Source organism: Saimiri boliviensis, chromosome X (assembly GCF_048565385.1).
Source record: "Saimiri boliviensis isolate mSaiBol1 chromosome X, mSaiBol1.pri, whole genome shotgun sequence".
Classification (NCBI taxonomy): domain Eukaryota; kingdom Metazoa; phylum Chordata; class Mammalia; order Primates; family Cebidae; genus Saimiri; species Saimiri boliviensis.
Genome location: NC_133470.1, coordinates 37,687,396 through 37,711,688, shown reverse-complemented (window position 1 = coordinate 37,711,688; position 24,293 = coordinate 37,687,396). Strand labels below are relative to the sequence as shown.

The 24,293-nt window shown below is 36.5% G+C and overlaps 1 protein-coding gene across 6 annotated transcripts in view; it reads right to left on the bottom strand.

The window, feature by feature from the left end:
• The window catches only part of USP9X (ubiquitin specific peptidase 9 X-linked), a 153,585-nt gene that overhangs the window by 86,975 nt on the left and 42,317 nt on the right, over positions 1 to 24,293 (bottom strand). For all 6 annotated transcript variants that reach the window (XM_074392152.1, XM_074392155.1, XM_074392154.1 and 3 more), the window contains 11 exons: positions 23,008 to 23,153; positions 19,283 to 19,362; positions 15,758 to 15,870; positions 13,236 to 13,454; positions 9,478 to 9,593; positions 8,699 to 8,950; positions 8,485 to 8,623; positions 6,004 to 6,156; positions 4,699 to 4,803; positions 2,770 to 2,976; positions 301 to 437 (listed from right to left, as the gene is read on the bottom strand). In XM_074392152.1, the coding sequence (XP_074248253.1) occupies positions 301 to 437; positions 2,770 to 2,976; positions 4,699 to 4,803; positions 6,004 to 6,156; positions 8,485 to 8,623; positions 8,699 to 8,950; positions 9,478 to 9,593; positions 13,236 to 13,454; positions 15,758 to 15,870; positions 19,283 to 19,362; positions 23,008 to 23,153 (1,667 nt within the window). The remainder of the gene's footprint in view (positions 1 to 300; positions 438 to 2,769; positions 2,977 to 4,698; positions 4,804 to 6,003; positions 6,157 to 8,484; positions 8,624 to 8,698; positions 8,951 to 9,477; positions 9,594 to 13,235; positions 13,455 to 15,757; positions 15,871 to 19,282; positions 19,363 to 23,007; positions 23,154 to 24,293) is intronic.

The window sequence follows — 24,293 nt, the reverse complement described above, 5'->3', positions numbered from 1 at the left end:
AACTTTCTGGCATACTTGCTAGAAATATAGCATGTACATAGTAATAATTTCAAACCAAGAACCCAAAGGAAATATCATCTTGATTCTCGATATTTATCACTTAACTGTGGCTTACTTCCTCATTAATAAAACAAAGGAGGTAGACATAATAAAGGATTCTTTTGTTCCAAACAAACATTTCTTATATAGCCTCTTCTCACTCCACTAATTTTAATTTGTATTTGCCAGCTGATACGCTGTTTCTTTTCAATAAAGTACATAAATTTAAATACTGTAATTTCCTATGTTAAAAAGTCTTACCTCAAATTTTGAGGCGCTTCACCAAACAAACTACAAATTTCTCTAATCTGTTTCAGTGCGGGAATAACCCATTTGTCATTTGTGCGAAGTTCTTCTATAAAGCGATCTATCCATTGGATCTTTTGTGTATCACGGTCCTTAAACAAATGATTTCAATGTTTTAAGTAGATTGATAGGAGAATTTCATTTTCAAATTATTTTGAGAATTATAAAATAAAAGCTTTTCTTTTAAGATTGGCAACACAAGCATCATGTTGTAGTTACAGTAAAGAGTTTAATTTAAATAATAATAAAAGCGTTATGTTTGTATTTCACATTTACTACCAAAACTCCAAAAAGTACAGCACTATTATAAAAGCTAAGTATTATATGGACTGAAATATATCTACACACATTACAGATCCTAAGTATTAGGCACACTGACAGAAAGTTTGATTTTCCAAGTTTGCCAGAGGGTAGGTATTGAGTTTTATCCAGTATTTTAAGAGATTCTACCGTATCACAAAATCCGTAATTAATATATAACAACACATTGTTACTCTAAATGGGCCAAGTTTTAGTACAGTGAAGAACACTAAAAATGTGTATTTTACTAAGAAAATAGAATGGCAACTACATTTAAAAATAATCACCAAAATAAAAATAAAGAAACATACATACAAGGAGAGAAAAGGGACAGAAACAGATATAAAGTCAAAAATTAATGTTATAAACTCAAAATTATTTCTATTATGGTATTTTACTTCTCAAACATTAGTTACCTTCACCTCTTTCCCTAAAGTCAATAGTAATCAATAACTGCAAGTTTGTGTGTCTAACAATTTTGTAAGCTTGGATTGTTTTATTTTTGCAAACAGGGAAAGAAAAACAATTTTGTGGAGTTTTTTTTTTTTTTTCCCCCTTAAACTCCTCAAGTTTGGAGTTATTCTGTAATATACAGATATTCCTTTTTTGGTAGCAAAATTAAAATGATACTCTTAAATTATATACACTAAACATTTTCTACATCAGTAAAAGTCTTTCTACATCAATAATCCTTTTAATGGCTGCATAATACAACCTCACATAAACTATTATTATGCCTGTATGTAGTCCCAGCACTTTGGGAGGCTCAGATGGGTGGATCACTTGAGGTCAGGAGTTCGAGACCCGCCTGGCCAACATGGCAAAACCCCATCTCTACTAAAATTACAAAACAATCAGCCGGGCATGGTGGCACACACCTGTAATCCCAGCTACTGGGGAGGTTGAGGTAGGAGACTAGCTTGACCCCAGGAGGCAGAGGTTGCAGTGAGCCTAGATAATGCCACTGTACTCCAGCCTGGGCGACAGAGTGAGACTCCATCTCAAACAAAAAGTAATTATTAAGGAGGCTTCCACATGTTCACGTCTACAAACACTAATGAATGTCCTTGTGGATACCTCTTTGTATCCTTTTTCACAATTTCTGAGAAGAAATTTTTTTAAGTAGAATTGCTGGGTTTAACAGTGTATACCTTTTTAAGGTCACGAAAAAATTTATGATCAACTGTACACTTTGACAGCAGTCTTGGCAAGCAGAAGGGAAAAAAGAGGCAGTTGGAGAATGACTTTTAAAAATTTATTTCCCAAACAATAAATGAAAGTTGAAGCTGAAAAAAGGCAAAGTCTACTAAATTCGATGAAATCCAGTACCTATTCATGAATGAATGTATAAAACACTATGCCAGGCACTGATACTAATAGATATTTAAAAGAGAAGTTACTAGTTAAAATCCCTGATAGCAAATGTGCTGCTTTGATTCAAGACTCCTCAGAAGAACCCTTGGTTTAATGAATTATCACTATTTAATTTGGTGAATAAATACTTAAACTGTCTCAAGTAAGCATAGTCAAAACCTGAGTAGTATCTACATTAATATACCTTCCTGAGCTTTTCTTAGCTCTTACCTAAATGCCAGTTCATCAATGTAACAAATAGTTTTTATTAACAAGTGAAAAATTACTCAGCAATGTTCACTTTACCATGTGTTAAAAAATACAAATGCTACAAATTAGAATGTAGGGAAATTGTGTGATTTGCTCATTGTGGAGGCAATAAATGTTTTACTAGTTAGGATATTCTACTAATTTTTCTTAACTTCCCTATGAGGCAAGAAAACCTAATTTCTCTTTCCTCTAAAGTCCCTAATCAGCTTTAATATTTTATGATCTATTCAAAACTGGCATTTCAGAACCATACACTTGATAATACCACCACTGTACAATCTGTTCTGTTTATACTTTCTCCCAAGGAGATTAAAATGCTTTTCAGATGAGTCACAAAACCTTGATGCCTTGATCCTAAGGCAGACTAATGACCAAAAATGTCAATTCTGAAAAATCATTCAAAAACTAACAATGTCAGAGTAATACAAAACGATCCTGTAACTAACCCCTCTAACTGAAGGGGAAAGGTCACAAAAAGAGAGCAAAGCAGTACACCCTTACCTGGGAGCAACTGTAATCTAGTATTTTTATGTGGGCACTGAGAGCCAGGTCCATGATATCTACAGGCACATCATCACTGTGGGCCAGATTCCACAAAAGGTTTAACACTTTGTGTGCCATCACACCATCTTTATCATCTTCTGCAAGACGACGTATTAGCTCAAGTAGCTTTTCACGTTGCTTTTTACTTGCATTTGTCCAACTGGCCTAGAAAAAAATTAAGTGACATGAAAACAACACATAGTCACCACTTCATAAATTGCCACCAGGTTAACAATATTCAAATTCACCAGAAAACCAACATAGCTGAGCACAGAATTATTCAATGAGATCTGAAAATACAGCTAACCTGGTATTTTTTATAGGGTAGAGTTAAATTCCAAAAAAGAAAAATAAATGATACATTATCTCAATTTAGAAGACACACACCATTAAAAACTCTTAAATACATTTTTTTTTTTAAACCTCTGAAGTAGTAATGAAATAAAACATGGTTACTATACTAGGGGAAGGGTAGGGTACTGATGGCATTTTTTGAGTAGAGGCTGGGGATGTTGCTAAGCAATATGGGAAAAGCCTTACGTGTAAAATTACTGCTGCTGTTCGAATGTCCCCTCCAAAACTCACATTAAGCTGGGACCAAGCCTCTTACACTTTCAAACCTTCAGAACTGTAAGCCAAATAAAATTCTGTTCTTTGTTGTTGTAACAGCAGAAAATGGACTAAGTTGCTAATCAGTGTTTATAGACAGTAAACTGAAATGAACCTAATGTCAAACGGTAGAGGAACGATTAATTTCTAAGAAACTTAAAAGACATACACATGTACCGTATCAGGATCCTGATTAAAACTCACTTCTAAAATGAAGATGTATGACCTAAGACATTCAGACATTATTATAGTACACAATGTAAACACCTGTGTAACTAGTACCCAGGTAAAAAATAATACATGGTAAGCAACACCCCAGAAACCAGCTGTGCCTATTTCGGAACTTTACATTAATGTACCCAAGGTACATGAATTACTGTGTGGCTTTATTCCTTTTTTCAACCTTCTGTTTATTAGACTCATCCATGTGGATGAGTTGCTCTTTCATTGCTACCGAATTTTCCACTGTATGAACATTCCAGGGTTGTTTTTTTTTTTGCTACAGGTGTTGTTGAACACATATCCTGGTGTACATAAGCATGAGTTTCTCAAGAGTATATTCAGAAGTTAAGTTGATGAGTCATGAGAATCTTAAACTTAAATACCAAATATTTTCCAAAGTGGCTATATCAATTTATGTTCCCACTAGTCAGTATGTTATTTTTAACAAGAAACCTTGGTGACGTAATGATCTAATGCCAGTTGTTAATAGAACAGCCCTTAGTGCACATTGCCATAAGGTCTTTATGTTCTTAATCCACAAATTCACTGACCACTTGAGCTTTCACAAACCTAACCCTGGCAACTGATGAAAGATATTACACAACATGGCCTCAAAAAGCAACATGATGGCATCAATGTAGATATGACTGTAGAGGTTGTTGGGCTATCTTATCAGTTATATTTTGATTAATTCATATTTTGCTTGTGCATATAACCCCAGAATACCAAGATATTGGTAATCCCTTGCTGTCATCTTACTGTTTATTGCAACCAATCATCCTTCCCTGTAGTCCTAAAATTTGCTTGAACCTGTAACTAAAATAGAAACTGCCAGGGGAAAGAAAAAGTGATAGCCTGAGTTTCCCTTATGGGGGCTATTATGAAAATGATGATCAAGTTCTCGTTGGAAAAGAAAACAATGGCCAATTACTTCATACCACAGACTGTTTAATGGGATTTCTAGTTACGTATTTACTGGCTAGGAATAACTCACAGATCTAATTAATCAATTCTATTTGAAATAGAATGGTAATATTTTGCTATGTTAACAATTACCTTAAAACAATCAAAAAGATGATCAAGTTGTTCAGGAGAAAAATCCCATGCCAATTTTGCCAGGAGATCATGTACATTCTTCACAATGGCTTCATGTTTTCCTGCCTAATGAAAAACAAGAACAAAATCACAAAACACTAGAATCTGAGTAACAGATTAAATAGTATACACTGCTTGCTGACAACTGTTAATAAAGTACTCCTATCTCTTTCATTTAACTGTAACACAAGAAAATTCTTAACACAGCCCGCACAGTGGCGAATGTCTATAATCCCAGCACTTTGGGAGGCTAAGGCAGACACATCACTTGAGGTCAGGAGTCGAGACCAGCCTGGCCAACAAGGTGAAAACCAGTCTCTACTAAAAATACAAAACTTAGTGGAGTGTGGTGGCAGGTGCCTGTAAACCCACCTACTTAGGAGGCTTAGGCAGGAGAATGACTTTAACCCAGGAGGCAGAAGCTGCAGGGAACTGAGATTGAGCCACTGTACTCCAGCCTGGGTGACAGAGCAAAACTCTGTTTTGGGGGGGGGGGGGGGAATCTAACATTATAAAATGCTTTAGAATTGCTATCTAAAACCTGGCCACTTAATTTAATGATATAATAAATACAGCTAATGTGTACTCTGGTGGTTCATAAAAACCTTTATTACAATTTAACATGCCAATTTTAATATTGCGAATAGAAAAATAAGGCACACTAACAATACTGTTTCAAAACTGGGACCTTAAGCAATCAAGGCAAAACTGTTTTCTTGGTTTTTATAGACTAAAAAAACCCCCAAAGCTTTATAATCTACAACTCAATAATGTTTCCCAAGAAATCCACGAGTAGAAAACTGTCATTAAGATAATAGAAGGAGCTGTAGTTTGCAACTCAAAAACTAAAAAGGTTACTAATCCTTCCAAAGAGTTAATAAATTCTCTGGAACAATTATTATAGGTCTTTATAAAGATTTAAGTCTGACACTGGAAGTTTTTGCTTTCTAGTAAGTCTATGAAGAAACCAATTACAGATGTCTTTACACTTTTTCAACCGACATTCCTTATGATTTTACTGTTTGCATCTTTATTTAAAACCACTAACAAATTCTCAACCTTTATGAAATACAAACAAAAAAATATTTTTATTTTTAAAAGATTACTGGTTATTTCAAAAAGATTCCTGGCAGGGGAACAAGCATTTAAATGTTCTCAAAGTCAAACAATACAAGCCTGCAACCATTTCATAACAGCTACTGTATTTCTTCACTTTTTAGTATCTTTATTTTAAAAACTAAATAACCATCATCTTAAATTCCTTACCTGTGCTGCCCAGATATTATCAAGATCCTGTAAGGTCAGAGCTTTTTCTTTGATGACAAAACGAAGAATCTTCTCTAGCTTTTCTACATACTGTGGTTGATGAAGACTATCTCGCAACACTATGGATAAGATATTGTTCTGCTGTATCCATTCCTAAATGTTAATTCAAAAACGTGTTTGAAAGCAGAAATTAAAACATTTTTTTCTTAATTGCTCACACTATTAAATAGGAAATTTTAAAACATATCTACAAGATATACTGATAAAATACGCTTAAGTGTTGCTTTAATGGAAAATTATGAAAGTATAATTTTATAACAATTTTGCACATACAGAAATGCTTCCATAAATTAGAAATACTGAAATCAAAAAGATTCTACACTCCAGTATTCAGAAAAATATTAAAGTACACAATCACCACGGTAGGGTGGGTACAGGACCAATTTTAGAATCTTTGGATTCTTTATCCCAATTTGGTCACAGAATTATGTTTTGACCTTGGGTAAAAAGGCACTCTGTTTTTTACATTCAATTCATTCATTTTTTGAGACGAAGTCTCACACTGTTGCCCAGGCTGGAGTGCAGTGGCTCACTACAATCTCTGCCTCCTTGGTTCAACCAATTCTCCTGCCTTAGCACCCTGAGTAGCCGGGACTACAGGCGTGTGCCACCATGCCCTGCTAATTTTTGTATTTTTAGTAGAGATGGGCCATTTCACCATGTTAGCCAGGATGGTCCTGATCTCCTGACCTCGTGATCCACCCACTTCAGCCTCCCAAAGTGCTGGGATTACAGGCATGAGCCACCACGCCCGGCCTTACTTAATTATTAACAATTATCATGTGCCAGGCACTATTATTGCTTATCCATTATCTCTTTAATTTTCCAAACAATCCTAGTAAGAGATACATTATTCTATTACAAAATGTAAACAGGCTCACAGATGCTAGAATTAGAATACGAATCAAGTCATATGCTGCCACAGTCTGTTTTTCTGTAACACTATGCTAGCTTGCTCAACTAGCATTCATTTAATCTATAGCAATAAAGTGATAACTCATGATACAAACGGGGAGTAATCTACACTGTATGATTTTGCAATATTCAGTTTAACTGAGAATAAAGAGTAGTTAGGCCCAAAATGTGCTCAAGAAGTACATGTCTCAGCTGAAAAAGAGCCAGCTTTTAATGTCTAATCTGTTGCAGATATTTTTATTTTATTCTACATATATACATATATTTTTAATATAGAGACAGGGTCTCGCTTTATTGCCCAGGCTGGTCTTGAACTCCTGGCCTCAAGCAATCTCTCCTCTGCCTCCCAGAGTGCTGGGATTACAGGCCTGAGCCACTGCAGAGCTGCAGATACTTTTGTAAAATACAGTAAGAATGTCGCGATGTCAAACTGCAACTAAAGTTTCTAAACACTTAACGCCATTTTCTGTCCTATCTAGGACTGGTTCAAGAACCAGCACCAGTCTTCACACCATACTTTCAATAGCTCTGTGCTGGACTTTTTCCATGAGGCAAATTGGTACATCATATGTATGAAACCAGATGTCTACCACCTGACCCTCTATTACAGGGCAGTATCTGAGCAGTCTCCACATACATTTTAACACACTCTAATCCAGGTGTCCCCAAACTTTTTACACAGGGGGCCAGTTCACTGTCCCTCAGACCGTTGGAGGGCCGCCACAGACTGTGCTCCTCTCACTGACCACCAATGAAAGAGGTGTGCCTTCCTGAAGTGCGGGCCGGATAAATGGCCTCAGGGGGCCGCATGCAGCCCATGGCCATAGTCTGGGGATGCCTGCTCTAATCACTATCTCCACTATTAAACTGAGGGCTCCTTGAGGGCAAGGACAGTTCTCCTACAGATGTTTCCCCAGGACTGTTACACAATCTACATTCAAAAAATACTGGCACTATACTTAAATGGCATACTTACTCATTTCAAAACAATGTATACAAAATATCTATGGTACATAAAGTTTCCTAAAATTTCAGTGTCAATAAGGGCTTTCAAAACAAAATTCTCAAAATCATGATAAAACGATTTGTGTAGATCTTATTCTAGTAATTTCATTTTCTGTTTTAAAATATTTAACTGTAGATGGTCAAACGAACAATAGGGCCACTTTATAAGGTACCAGATACTACCCAATCCACTTTCTAGATCAACTCTACCTACTCAATTTCAATCAATTTCCCACTCCCCAACAAACTAATAATTACTTTGGAACGCTACGTTCATCACTAAGTTTATCTAAGATGTTTTAAAGCTACACAGAGCAATACCAAATAATAAACGATGTTATTTCAAAAAGTTCTCAGGATTAACAGAGTTATAAATCAATCAGAACATCTCCAACTTGAGAGTTTATTTTAAAATGTTACTAATTTTTTTTAGCTAGAGCTATTCTAATTTTTTGTCCTAACTAGATTCTTACTCACATAAAGAAGAATCGAAAGACTCACCGCCATTCGTTCAGCTGTGAGCCACTCTTCCTCCTCAGGATTACCATGCCGATGGGTATAGTATGATACACTAGATATCACCTTATTAACTTCATTCAGTGCATTCATCTTTCCATTGAAAGAAGAAATTTGTAATAATCTGTAAGAAAAATTCAGTGATAAGTATGATTCTAAAATTGGCATAAATAATTACTTCAGGACTTAAGTATCTTACCTAAGTATCATTTTTAACCTAAATATTTCTAAGTTTTTAACAGTTTCTTCTTGTCCTGGAACTCTTGAAGCTAAATTCTTCAACGATTTAATAATCATTGAAAGAGCATCATTTTTGGCTTCATTCTTTGCTTCTTTTTTCAGTTCTTCATCAGTTAAGTTTTCTAAAAACTGTGGAACCATTTCTATTATTGGAAGAAAGTATTTTTTCACTGTATGAAGAGTGAGAAACTCATAGCATTGCCCAAATGGTCTGAAATAAGAAAGATACAAAACTCCTGTAAATATGCAAATTCTTTTTTTTTTTTTTTTTTTTTGAGACGGAGTTTCGCTCTTGTTACCCAGGCTGGAGTGCAATGGCGCGATCTCGGCTCACTGCAACCTCCGCCTCCTGGGCTCAGGCAATTCTCCTGCCTCAGCCTCCTGAGTAGCTGGGATTACAGGCATGCACCACCATGCCCAGCTAATTTTTTGTATTTTTAGGAGAGACGGGGTTTCACCATGTTGACCAGGTTGGTCTCGATCTCTTGACCTCGTGCTCCACCCGCCTCGGCCTCCCAAAGTGCTAGGATTACAGGCTTGAGCCACCGTGCCCGGCAAATATGCAAATTCTTAAAATCAATTTAGGACTAAACTCTGTATTACTTTTTGAACTCTATTACTTTTTAAAATTCAAGTAATTAGTTGAAGAAGAAACCACAGTTGAAAACCTCAATTTTTATGAAGCAAAACCCAGCAATTCTACAGTGCACTAAACATTTATTTTTAAATGTAACTTACTTAATAAGGGCTGCAATTATTTGAACGTTTAATGCTGATCCATTAATAAAACGATCATGTAAAATCTGGAACCCATTTAGAGTGCCAAATTTGTTGAGAAGATCCACTAGCCAACCCTGTAACACAATTAATGCAAAAAGTTAACTTCCTACTTTAAGGGGTAAAAAGCACTAAACCTTTATTGAAATATACTAGAAATAGTAAATTCAATAAAACAAATCATCTTTCAAAGGACCACAAAACATTGCATTTTGTTCACAGTAATTCCATCTGTGAGACAGAAGCAGTATATGGAGCAAGTACAGATTAAATCACTGGGGTACAGTTCTGTTTGTTCCAATATTAAGTGGTGAAGAATTAGAAGACATGCTCCTATTTCAAATATCCCACCACAGAAGAATGAATACCTTCTCATTATTGCAAAGTCTTTTATATTAATTTTCAGGAGGCAGAAAGACTTCAAGAGAGTTAAGAAGCTATTTAGTAATCTAATATTAATGAATTCTCAATCTACTTCTCGTTTAGTTGTAAAACATTAAAATTTCCCTATAAACATAGTAACAGCCAGAGAATGAACTGTCAATTAAAAACTCAGCCCTGGTATTAGTATCCATTGTTCCTAAGTAGAATATGCTGGTTGATACTTTTGCTTATACAAATTGCACCCAGTTCTCCTTATCTTAGAAGTAACACCATGCAACAGGATGAACTGTCTAAGAAAGAGCTGTAGCTCAAAGTACCATACAGCTGGGACAGGAAACAGTTGTGAGGCTAAAAGCATGTCTGTATGCAAAAACTTAAAATGAATTAAAAGGCTATATAGATATAAGAATCAAATATATGTAGAAATTAACGTACCTAAGAAAACCTTTTCACACTTTGCCACCTTCTAAAATTTAGGCCATGTTTTAGAAGCTGCTGAAGGGAATACAATGGACAGAAAAGGCAATTTTCTCTTCTACAGCTTAAGCAAAAACATTTTCTACAGCTATTTTTTTTAAGGTACAGGAAAAAGAAAAGATGCTAAATAAATGGTTGTATGTCCAATGTTTGTTTAAAGAGAAAATATGATAGCTAATGTTAGTCTCAAAAAAAAAAAAAAAAAAAAAAACACCTAAGTTTCACTCTTGTTGCCCAGGCTGGAATGCAATGGTGTGGTATCGGCTCACTGCAACCTCCACCTCCCGGGTTCAAGCAATTCTCCTGCCTCAGACTCTCGAGTAGCTGTGATTATAGGCACGCACCACCACCACGCCTGGCTAATTTTTGTATATTTAGTAGAGACTGGGTTTCACCATGTTGGCCAGGCTGCTCTCGAACTCCTGACTTCAGGTGATCTGCCCATCTCGGCCTCCCAAAGTGCTGGGATTACAGGTATGAGCCACCTTGCCTGGCCTAATGCTAGTTTTGATATGGTTTTATAAGAATATAAATGAACTAAATTATCGAATAAATCCACTACCATATTTCAATATAAGATTATAGTGTTTTCCTACCTTTTTAGTCATAAAAGGCTAATTCAAAACCATTAAAACTCTGAGTACTTAATTCACCAGATCCCTTTTGTCATTCAGCATTTGTAAGAAAGTATATGCTCATTACGTAATATATTTTATTTCTTCAGTAACTGTAATGAGATTATTAGAATGATGTACTTGACAATAGCATAATATTTATAAAATAGCGGGTGTGGACACAGTAAAGAATGATCTAAAGCTAATCCTTCCGTATTTCTTCAGCTGCAATGTACAAACAAGTGGGAATCTTAAGATACAGTGCTTCAAATTGAGGCTAATAGACTAGCTTCAGCAGCTGCCAAACAAAAGCTTTTCCTTTTTTTGGCTGTAAGTTGTCAAGACTGGCAGAGAAAGATCAGTTGCCCTAAATAGAGAAATTCAAAATGACCACACAGCCTACAATTCACCATATGCTTTCCACATAGTTTTCTATTCCTACAAGTTCCTTTTCTCAAACATAGCATGGTGAATTTCACCTGAGACCTTTTGTCACAACCAATGAAGTTTTTATTATACTTTGAATGTTTGGATAATCTCATTTAAACATCTGCAAACATATTGGGGGAAGATGGGGAACAGGTAACATTCTTAGAGATAGTCCTGACGACTTTAGCTTTGTCATGGGTCAAAAGTTGAGGCCACAGAGGTTCAATGTCCCAGGAGGGTAGGAGGGTAGGGAGTGTAGAGAGAATCTGAAGTAGAACACAAGACCTACCAAAAACTCCAGAGGATAACTGAGTATTAAGGCTCAAAAATATTCCTAATAAAACAGAATTTTAAGCTCTGTAACTCGAATTTCTCAAAGGTAAATGCAACTCATTACAAACAGTATTTGAAAGTCAATCTACAGCTTACAAAATTTACCTCCATCAACTAAGTTTGATGATGTGAATTTTGCCACCACCACCTTTGTAGAACAGGACAAAAAAACATATGGGGGCTCTTATATATCCCTTAGATTTTTCATTATATCATGACATCTACATCCAACTAGGGACATGGTTGAAGATTCTGCCAAATATGTCACCTTTTAATCAGATTTTTAAAAGCTTATAAAAGACCAGTTTAGCTGTATGATAAAATTTCTCTTACTTCAGTAGCAAGCAAATGTGTAGGTAACTCCACAGAATATGCTTCTCCCTGATTCACAACTATATTTTGGGCTATATTTTTAAAGACTGTACTCTTGAAGGTTTTGAAAGTCTACTCACAGTCACTATTTTTTATTAGTTTAATAGCAAGAACTGTACTTCAAAGATAGAAAATTATCTTCAACCAGAAGTCATCTAAAAATTTTATATTTAGCCATGTTAAATTAAGTTTTGTTCCCTGTGAATCTCTTAAGTTATGGATTACTGGCATATAGAGGGGGGAAAAAAGGTAAAATTTAAAAAGAAATAAGAGGTATAGATGAAAATTTTTATTTTGAAGACTGCCATGATTTAGATGTTAACCTGATCTACTCAAGTAAAACTAAGCCATCTAGTGGCAACAATATGAACTGGGAAATATCAGAAAATCTCAACTATTAAGTTTGACAAATTTTTGATAACTTCAGGTTATTAGTAGAATAAACCAAGTACTGAAAAATATGACTTAAAATTTTTCTGGCTGGATAGAAAAAGGGAAATTTGTACAAGACCTATAATATTAAAACTATCTCCCTAAAACCTAAAAATTTTAAATTATATATTTAATAAAACAAGCAGCATTTAGGGATACATTTTTTTAAATGTACAGTTTACACCAATATAGAAAACTTACATTTATGTACAGAATACAGATATTTAAGAGAGATTTGGAAGATTTACTATATTGATTTCATTAACAATTTTCTGTAATTTTATGATATATCATTAGGTATTTAGAGGATATACTTGATTTTGGAGTCAAAATTTTAGAATGCTTAAAACAATCACGGCCCTACAGATCAACACTTGTCCTTGGCCAAAGAAGTAATCTCCTACTCTGTTTCAAAAAAAGTTCTATTTTCCACTAACCCAAATTATGACTACTCCTAAAGAGGCTGGACAGAAGACAATGGGGATAATTATACATGCAGAAAAAACAAATATAGAACTAAAATGACAAAGCTATGAAAAATGCTCCTGGTTGTGCATATTTTCACTTAAAGTGTTAAAGCCTATTTCACTGTGACACTTTAAATACAGATCACTGAAGATTCTGTGTCAGAGCAGAACAATCATATTACTTAATTTTGAAAATAACAAATCAACTCACCTTTGGTGATCGAGGGTCTGGAGAACGAGCAAAGAGTTCATCTTCAGGCAGCTGAACACTTGAGGAAACCGATTCACATGGACGTGTACCATTGTAGATATGGAATTTGCAATGAGGATTTAAGGCCATGGCAAGAAGTTCTAAAAGTGGAAACCAGTCCTGGGACAACTTGGCCACACATAGCTCCACCAGACGATGAGTATTGTTAATAATACACCTCTGTTATATAAGGGGGAAAGGTGATTTACAAGGTCAAAGCACTGCAATTTCAAACAGAAATATCTTCCAATATTAATCGTATCGTAACTAATAAAATTATCTCTTCATTTTCTATACTAATCATTTCATTAATATTGTGATCAAATTTATTATCAAAAAATTATAATTTGTTTACTTCATAATTTACATGGTACTTTCAAAAGCCATTTGCTATGGCTTAAAAAATACAGGAGGCACTATATGTTATCTATTCCCGCTCTCCGTCCACAGATAAGATGCAAATTATTTTTTTCTCTCTGGAATTTGTACACGAGAATCAGCAATTCTAAAATCTAAACAATATGTCAGGCCGGACCCAGTGGCTCATGCCTGTTAATCCCAACACTTTGGGAGGCCAAGGTGAGTGGATCACTTGAGGCCAGGAGTTGAGATCAGCCTGGCCAACAGGGTGAAACCCCGTCTCTACTAAAAATACAAACATTAGCCATGCGTGCTGGCACGCGCCTGTGATCCCAGCTACTCGGAGGCTGAGGCAGGAGAATAGCTTGAATTCAGGAGGCAGAGGTTCCAAGAAAGCCAAGATGGTGCTGCTGCACTCCAGCCTGGGCAACAGAGCAAAACTGTCTCAAAACATAAAAATAAATAAAATAAACAATATGTCAATCATCCAAGATAAATTTGCTACCTAAATGTCAAATGCAAAAGTCTGGCCCCACTTCCAAAGCTTCCATTTCTACACCTATAAAATTACATGTTAAATCAGAAGATGGGGACTCTTTACGCTATGGTCATATTTGGGAAATAGGTTATAGACCATGAAAATATTATCTGCTTGACAACTTATGACCATTTCCATAGTATACAAAAGAACAGAGGCCAGGCATAGTGGCTCACACCTGTAATCCCAGCACTTTGGGAGGCTGAGGTAGGCGGATCACTTGAGGACAGGAGTTCGAGACCAACCTGGCCAACATGGTGAAACCCCATCTCTCCTACGAATATAAAAATTAGCCAGGCATGGTGGCGCAGGCCTGTAGTCCCAGCTACTCAGGAGGCTGTGGTAGGAGAACCGCTTCAACCTGGGAGGCGGAGGTTGCAGTGAGCCGAGATTGTACCACTTCACTCCAGCCTGGGAGACAGAGCAAAACTCTGTCTTGGGGAAAACAAAACAAAACAAAGGCAACAGAGACTTAAGAGTAATTATGGCATTTTATCAGTCTGAGACATATACTTTTTTCACTATTTAAGATCTCTGGAATCTGACTCTAACTTATAATACATTATAATGTGTTAAAATGTATTATAATAAATATTAATATGATGTATAATGAATCATACATTACTGTTTTCCTAAATGGAAGGTATTTGCAGAGAGGATTTATGTTTGCTTCTGCTAGTCACTTGGGGGCACTACCGACCTGAGACCAGTTTACATTTTCCCCTTAAGGATTTTTTGTATCACAACTGTAATTTGAATTCAGACTGCAAAACTGTTTAAATACTGCTTGTGGTTTAGATTTTCACTTTTTAATTTTTATCCCTCCCTCCACCAAGTGCGAAGGTTAAGATATGCAGGGGTTTTTGCTGTCCCTTTCTGCATGGTAAGTTCATTTCTCATTTACCTCCACACTGACCTTCTGGTGTCCCAGATACGTATAAGATGCCCCATCTTGGGTGTTTTTCTTAATAGTCCATAAAACAGTGATATACCTTACAACTGACAGCATTATATTTTTAATGAAATGTGATGACTTGCCTAAGGTCACAGACACTTGAGATCCCAGGGGATAGATTAAACCCAAGTTTAACTCTAAATCTCATGCTTATTCTAAATGACCACGTTGCCTTCAAGAGAATTTATGAACATTTTTAAGTTTTTCATTTTTAGAACTTTTTTTTTTTTGGAGAAGAAGTCTCGCTCCCACCACACAGGCTAGAGTACAGTGTTGCGGTCTCAGCTCACTGCAACCTCTACTTACTGGGTTCAAGTGATTCTCCTTCCTCAGCCTCCCAAGTAGCTGGGATTACAGGTGTGTGCCACCATGCCTGGCTAACTTTTTTTGTATTTTTAGTAGAGACGGGGTTTCACCATGTTGACCAGGCTGGTCTGGAACTCCTGACCTCAGGTGATCCACTCACCTCGGCCTCCCAAAGTGCTAGGATTACAGGCGTGAGCCACCGCCCCTGGCCCAGTTGTAAGACTTTTTAATTCAATCATAACAGACCAAATATAACACGGCCATACAGAAATACACCCCTCCCCACTCACAGGCAACACTATGTAAATCAAATGCAAGACTCACATGAATTTCAAACTTCCAGCCACTCACTGCTTCATCTGTAAGGATTTTAGTGAATGATATTGTTAGCCCATCTCGGAAAAATCGCTGACATGCTTCACTTTTAACATCAAGCCCTAAGAAAAAGGGAGAAAAATTAATGCAAACAAAGTATTTCTCTGGTTGTTTTTACAATGTCCAATATACAATAAAAGGTAATAAATAACTGGAAATTTCAATGACAGCTAATAAATATTTAATTGTATAAAAGCAGATTAACCAAGTAATATTAACACTAATTGAAAACGTTACCAATTATGGCACTAGCCTTAAACACAAAATGGTGATCAGCAGCACCACATTAGAGGGAAATTTAAATAACAATTTGCTCCCTGAAAATAAACCTTTGAACTTAAAAACATTTCACAACTAATTTTCCAAAATCTTATTTTGTTCATAAATCATTCATTTGGCATCAATATCCTTATACTGTAAGTGTTCGATGAAATAAAATTAATTACGTCTTGTCTTCCTTATTAGTGTCTTTCATTGCCTCAGTGTCACTGCTTTACTTAATTTCACCTCATTTTAGAAAGGCAACAGAGCCACGTGCTTCCAAACAAAGAAAATCTAACTCTTAACAACAAAATGAAAAACATTCAATTTGTATAGAAAGTATTACTTGACTTTGATAGTACAAAAGAGATGGTAATTTAAACTTTTAAAAATTTGGAACTTGTCGACATTGCGGTGTCAGAAAAAAAATACGGTGGAGGGAGGAATACATATCCACTGAATTTCAATGCTATTAAATGAAATACCATTAATCAGTGTTTACCCATCATTTTAGTCAGGACTTAGAACATGCTTAGTACAGAAGTCGTCAAAAATCTGCTCACATGCCCAAAATAAAGGAAATCAGTATATTGAAACAATATCTACACTACTATGTTTGATGCAGCACTATCCACAATAGCCAAGATTTTGAACCAACCTAAGCGTCAAAGGACAAATGGATAAAGGAAATGTGGTGCACACACACAATGGAGTTACTATTTAGCCATTAAAAAAAATGAGATCCTGTCATTTGCAACAACATGGATGGAACAAAAGGTCACCATGTTAAGTGAAATAAGCCAAGCACAGAAAGACACACATCACATGTTCTCACTCAATTGTGGGATCTAAAAATCAAACAACTGAACTCACGGACAAAGAGAATAGAAGGGAGGTTAATAGGTACAAAAAATAGAGTATCACCTACAAAAGAGTGACTACAGTAAAAAATAATTATACCTTTTAAAGCAACTAAAAGAGTGTAACTGGATTATTTGAAATGCAAAAAATAAATGCTTGAGGTAATGAATACTGTATCTACTCTGATGTGATTATGCATTTTATGCCTGTATCAAAATCTAATTACCCAAAAATATATACACCTACTATATACCCACAAAAATTAAACATTTTTTAAATATTTTCTTTAAAATTTTTTTGATAAATTAGTTAACAAATGTGTAAAAGAACAAAAAATTTTGAGTAGTGAAAACAACTGTAACCTGTCCATGTATTATATTTTCAGTTTATTAGTCTACTTCTACAAGATTAATGAGGCATAAGGATATTTTCTCCAAACAAAAGAGGGAAATTATTGTGAGATAAATCAAATTTGCCCTTGACATGGAGTTGAACTTAAAAGCAAGGTACTAAACATGTTAATTTTGACAATAATCAATTTCAATTGTGATAGTGCCTATTATTAGTTATAACACATCCATAGCTATCCTATTTAAGAAAATGAAATGTTACTGCTTTTTAATCTGCAATGCCTTAAAAAATGATTTGAGAGTTACTACAATAGTAGTACTCTGTTAGATCAAATGCACCTTAAGTAGACCAACATCATTGGGAGGGGGAAAAAAGATTAATTCCTGCATTAAGCTTTTTCTTCTGGACACCTGAGTAAAAACACCAGATTTCCTTTTGCTGGTTTAACAAAAGCTGAAAGTTCATCTTTCAGTTCTTTAAGAGAAAAATGACACCTTTCCTGTGTATGAATTTAAAAAAAAAAAAAAAAAAAAAGGCTGGGTACAGTAGCCCACACCTTTAATCACAACACTTGGAAGGCCAAGGTGGGAGGATCGCTTGAGCCCAAGAGTTTGAGACCAGCATGGGCAACCAGATTGTCTCAAAAAAAAAAAAAAAAAAAAAAAAAAAATTAGCCGGGGGTGGTGGCTCATGCCTGTAATCCCAGCACCTTGAGAGGCAGGTGATCACCTGAGGTCAGTAGTTCAAGACCAGCCTGCCCAACTTGGTGAAAAACCCTGTTTCTACTGAAAGTACAAAAATTAGCCAGGTGTGGGGCAGGTGCCTATAATCCCGTCTACTCAGGAAGCTGAGGCAGGAGAATCACTTGAACCCGGGAGGCAGAGGTTGCAGTGAGCCGAGATTACGCCACTGCACTCCAGCCTGGGCAACAAGAGCAAAACTCCATCTCGAAAAAAAAAAAAAAAAAAAAAAATCAGCAGGGCATGATGATGTGTGTCTGTATCCCACTCAGGAGGCTGAGGTGGGAGGATCACTTGAGCCCAGGAGATAAACACTGCATTGAGCCGTGATCACACCACCACACTCCAGCCTGGGTGACGAAGCAACACTATCTTACAGACATGTAAGGCAGACAGTTTATTTTATAAGTACAATATTAATAAAATGGTAATTTTTAACTAAAGGATTATGAATTAAGATTTTACTAGGTACAAAGAGCCACACACCCTAACTCACTGTCATTTCAGGCAAGTGTAAATAACTTATAGATTTATATAGTACGTATTTTGAGGACAGAAATGACTCAAGATAATTACAAGGGGGATAGGGGGCAGATATATCTGGAGTCCATCATACCATCCATCATTTGTAGAATAATTGTAAAATGTTCTTTTATACATTATTTCTCATAACAGATAAGACCCTCAGTTAAAAATGTTTAACCTGGCCGGGTGCGGTGGCTCATGCCTATAATCCCAGCACTTTGGGAGGCTAAGGTGGGTGGATCACAAGGTCAGGAGATTGAGACCATCCTGGCTAACATAGTGAAACCCCATCTCTACTAAAAATACAAAAAATTAGCCGGGCATGGTGGCACGTGCCTGTAGTCCCAGATACTCGGAAGGCTAAGGTGGGAGAATTGCTTAAACCTGGGAGGCAGAGGTTGCAGTGAGCAGAAATCACACCACTGTACTCCAGCCTGGACAACAGAGTGAGACTTCATCTCAAAGAAAATGTTAACCTTTGAGTGACAACCTCTTTGTAAATCTGACTAAACAATGAATCCACTCCTTAGAAATACAAACATAAATAAATTTTATGTAACTTCAGAGAGTTTACAAACACTCTTTAAGAATGTCCAAAGGATATAAGCTCCTGCTTGCAAGCTGTAAGTATGTGTTTATAACGGGGGAAAACAAATCCACCTCATCCACTTTGGGGATGAAGTAAAAGTACATCTAGTAGCATACATTATAGAAAGCATAAAAACATATAACTTACCTTTTTTACTAAGATCAATAGCGGCTTCTAAAAGCACTTCTAATTCCCCTTTCGGCAAAACTGGAACTACCCATCGAGGCCTAAAAGTTTTATAAAATAAAAAGATGCTTAATAGTTGTACACTAAAAGAGGCACTATAAATGAGCTACTAATTATCTTGCTATAAAAATATTTAAAATTAAAATATTAAGACAAGGTTGGCAGAATATCTGCTTTGTGGGACTAAGTACCATCTGCTGTCTCCACAAATTTTTAAAGATATGTCAAAAGATAAAGCAATAAGAGAGATAAGAAAACTAAATTATCTTGGTAACTTAAGGCATAAAACTATTATAACAATCAAATATTAACTAACTAGGTATCATCGATATTTTTGTTAAAATTCATAGTGCTCTTTTGTTAAAATTCATAGAAGTGCTCTTTCAGGATTCAGATCAAAGGAGACACTATAATAAACCTCTTCTTTGCCCTGCATCCCTCCCCCCACTTTTTTTTTTTAAGAGACAGGGTTGGCTGGGCACAGTGGCCCAAGCCTATAATCCCAGCATTTTAGGATGCCAAGGTGGGCGGATGGCCTGAGCTCAGGAGTTCAAGACCAGTCTGGGCAACACAGTAAATCCCATCTCTACTAAAACACAAAAAATTAGCTAGGCGTAGCGGTGTATGCCTGTAGTCTCAACTACTCAGGAGGCTGTGGCAGGAGAACTGCTTGAACCTGGGAGGCAGAGGTTGCAATGAGTCAAGATTGTACCACTGCACTTCAGCCTGGGTGACGGAGCGAGATGACTCTGTCTCAAAAAATAAAAAGAAAAAGAAAAGAAAAAAAAACAAAGAAAAAGAAAAGAGAGGAGAGACAGGGTCTTCTCATGTTGCTCAATCTGGTCTCAAACTACTTTCCTCAAGTGATCCTCCAGCCTCGGTCTCCCAAAGTGTTGAAATTACAAGTGCGAGCCCACTGCACCTGGCCCACTGTTGTCTTGAACTTCCTCACAAAGAAAATAAATAGGAGGCAATGGACTGATTTCTGTCTCCGTTCATTATAATGCATCAAGTTTTTCTGAAGGGTAAGTAAGCAGTGGGTCTCCAAGTTTCCATGCCTCACAGACATCCTCCACCCTCAAGCAAGGATGCAGGATACAACCAGGTGGTGCTTTCTCCAGTCTCGGTGGCAGCTCAACCACCTAAGAATCCATCCTTTTCCTAACCCTTTGCCCTTATTACCACCCAACACACACCCACTGTTCCCCAGAAGAATGACCCTTCTTCCATCCATCCCTTTATCTGTGTACTAAGAGTAGGCAAAGTCGCTAAATACCCCCAGGGCATTTTGATTAAAAATACTCCATTACCAGATAATTTTTTTTTTTTTTTTTTTTTGATACGGAGTCTCACTCTGTCACCCAGTATGGAGTGCAGTGGCACGATCTCAGCTCACTGCTACCTCTGCCTCCTGTATTCAAGCAATTCTACTGCCTCAGCCTCCCAAGCAGCTAGGACTATAGGCGTGTACCACCACGCCCAGCTAATTTTTGTATTTTTAGTAGAAACGGGGTTTCACCATATTGGCCAGGCTGGTAACTAACTCCTGACCTTGTGATCCACCCGCCTCAGCCTCCCAAAGTGCTAGGATTACAGGTGTGAGCCACTGCACCCAGCCCAGATAATCTATTAGTAACAAATGTATACTACACCTTTTGTCACTGTTCATATTTACATTAAAAAACATCATTTGTGGCTAGGTGTGGTGGCTTACACCTGTAATCCCAGCACTTCAGGAGGCCAAGGCGGGTGGATTGCTTGAGGCCAGCAGTTTGAAACCAGCCTGGCCAACATGGCATAACCCTGTCTCTACTAAAAATACAAAAACCAGCCAGGTGTTACGGTGCACATCTGTTAATTCCAGCTACTCTGGAGGCTGAGGCACGAGAATCACTTCCATCACAGAGGTAGAAGTTGCAGTGAGCTAAAATCGTACACTGCACTCCAGGCTGGGTGACAGAACGAGACTCTGTCTCAAAAAAAAAAAAAAAAGAAAAAGAAAAAGAAAAAGAAAAGGAAAAAGACAACAAACAAACAAAAACAAGACGCAGGGAACCTGGTAGCTCATGCCTGTAATCCAAGCACTTTGGGAGGCCGAGACAGATGATCAGAAGGTCAAGAGATCAAGACCATCCTGGACAACATGGTGAAACCCTGCCTCTACTAAAAACACAAAAATTAGCCAGGCGGGTTGGCGCATGCCTATAGTCCCAGGTACTCGGGAGGTTGAGGCAGGAGAATCACTTGAACCTCGGAGGCAGAGACTGCAGTGAACCGAGATCATGCCACTGAACGCCAGCCTGGCTAAAGAGCAAGATTCTCTCAAAAAAAAAAAAAAAAAAAAAAAAATTTGTATTTTTCTTTCTCCTGAGAACTTGCTAATAATATGCAACTTTAGTCCTCTAGTCAGCCTAAGAAATCACCAACCACCAGACAAGTACAGAAAAGCAACGAACAATACAACCTTCTGCTATGGTGTCACTTCTATAGAGAATGGCCAGGGACCACCATTACAATTCTTTTTTGACTATAATTCATTGTATACCATTACTATAGGCACCTGCCAAGAATCACACAATATGTTCTTATAAATATACCATTAAAAACAATGGATACTTATTAACAGGAAAAATATTCAAGATAAATGAAGAAAGCAATTTACAAAATTATAGTAAGAATCCTGTATTTATAGAAAAATCAATTCATACATAATAGTAAACATAAAGGTAATCTGGAGAATGTACTCCTGATTGTTAACAGCAATACTTGGCAGGAATATGTGTATGTAAGGGGGAAATTATAGGGAAATGTAGACACATATTTCTGCTTAGTAATGCCTATTATTTATATATTCATTTTTTAATGCAAAGGATTTCTATTTCCCCTCACATTATGCATTTAACAGTGTTATTTTTAAAAAGTGAAATACAAAAGAGAAAAAAAAAACTCAGTGAAGCAAGTGCCTCTAAGAACATGTGTTTTCATTACTTTCCTTTTGGGGAGGGAGAGGGAAAATGTGTCACACCTTCCTAGCACTCACTTGTTGAGCTCATAGTCTGGTGAAGACCACAGTCGTATGAGATCCCCTGATGTGCTCTTCCCTAGCCTCTTGAAATCGTTTTCTTCCTCTGCACAAAAACTTACAGCTTCACTTTCTTGGAGTCTTCTTCTAAATAATCAAAGTGTGCTGGGGTGGAATAGGGTGGCTGTTTGTATTGTAAGTCTGAAAAATTATATTCTGAACTGTTCCCTGGGATGAAGACCAACAAAAAAAAAACATCTAGGATGGTCAAATGGCTCAAACTAGTTAAGAGTTCACTAGGGACAGGCTCTGAGGAACTCAATGTCCTCATGACCTTATTTACCTCAGGGCATCCCAAAATTATGAAAGTCATCCAGCAACCAAGAGACCAATAACAAAAAAACTTCATAAACTTTCAAAGAGGGAAAATGAACATACAACTTTACTTCAGAAACAAACCAACTACGGTCATCATCATTAATGTGAAAATTTTACTAACACTCTCACTCCATTTCATTTATTAAATCCATTAAGAATCATGAGTTATAAAGCACTTGGCAGTGACAAAGCCGTAAAGACTATTAAGGAGGCAGTGGGGTTACTTTCCTGTCTGCTCTTTCTTGTGTGTTACACACATCAAAAAAACAAAGCAAAACCAGCTCACCTGTTGATCATGTCATCCAACTTGGCCAAGTCAGTATGTGGAAATGCAGGTTCCTCATCTTCAAGCTGTGGTGGGGCATCACCTTGACCTTGCTCATCTGGGGGAGTTGCCGGGGAATTTTCATTGGAAGAATCAGGCGATGAAGTCTTAATTAAAAATTAAATATTCCACATTTAAGTTTCTATAACATATGAAAAATAGTAATCCAAACACCAACACAGATGAACATTGCAGATTTAAAAATTTTTTTACTACTCCTACATATCTATTGGTTCTCCATCTGCAAATTTAACCAACAACCTTCAATCGAAAATATCTGAAAAGATTGCATCTATGCTGAATATATACAGACTTTTTTGCTTGTCATTATTCCCCAAAAATACAGCAGAGTAACAATAGGCGTAAGTAATCTAGAAATCATTTCATGTATATATAGAAGGATGTACCTGAGTTATATTCAAATACTAAACCATTTTATATCAGGGAATTGAGCATACACGAATTCTGCTATCCAAGTGTTAGGAGGTCCTGGAACCAATCCTCCATGAATACTAAGGAACAACTATATTGAATGTTTACAATGTTTCAGGCCATCTCTGTGCTACTGTGCTTTAAAATAATTTCATTTAATCCTCAACATCCTAATGAAGTATGCTACTGCCATTTAATAGATGAAAAAACTCAAGACAATATGTAACCCAAGATCGCACAGCTCAAACTCTATACTCAGGATTTGAATCAAAGTCTAAATAGTTTGTGTTCATAATCGTAATGTGTACTGCCTCTCTGCTTACGTTTCCCATTATATGAGCCATGACAGAAATCATTCTATAAATATGATACATCACATTTAATACATTACAAAGTGATTTGTAACTTCTACTTTCTTTTTAATTTGAAGGGGGAAAATGTAATTATTCCACAATTTTCCTACACCCAAACTATTATCCAAACAACAATTATTTAGAAGTCTATAATTATGGTTCTTAAATAAGTAAAACACTTTCAACTAATGTGGCTATTTTTCACTTCTCTCATTCCTCGTTTTTGGCATGTCTTTCTCTCCCTCCCCACACCCTCCTCCCTGACTTTAGCAGTACATAATATTCTCACAACTAAGTGAATGAACTTTTATGACCTTCACTCTTAATTTACAAAGCAGGTGGTATTTTCTCATGTATTCTTGAATTTTCTATTCATTGTAGGTTGGTGGCCCTTTAAGAGAAAAGGGCCCCTCACCCTATCATTCAAGTACCTATTAAACAGTTGTTTAAAAAAAAAAAAAA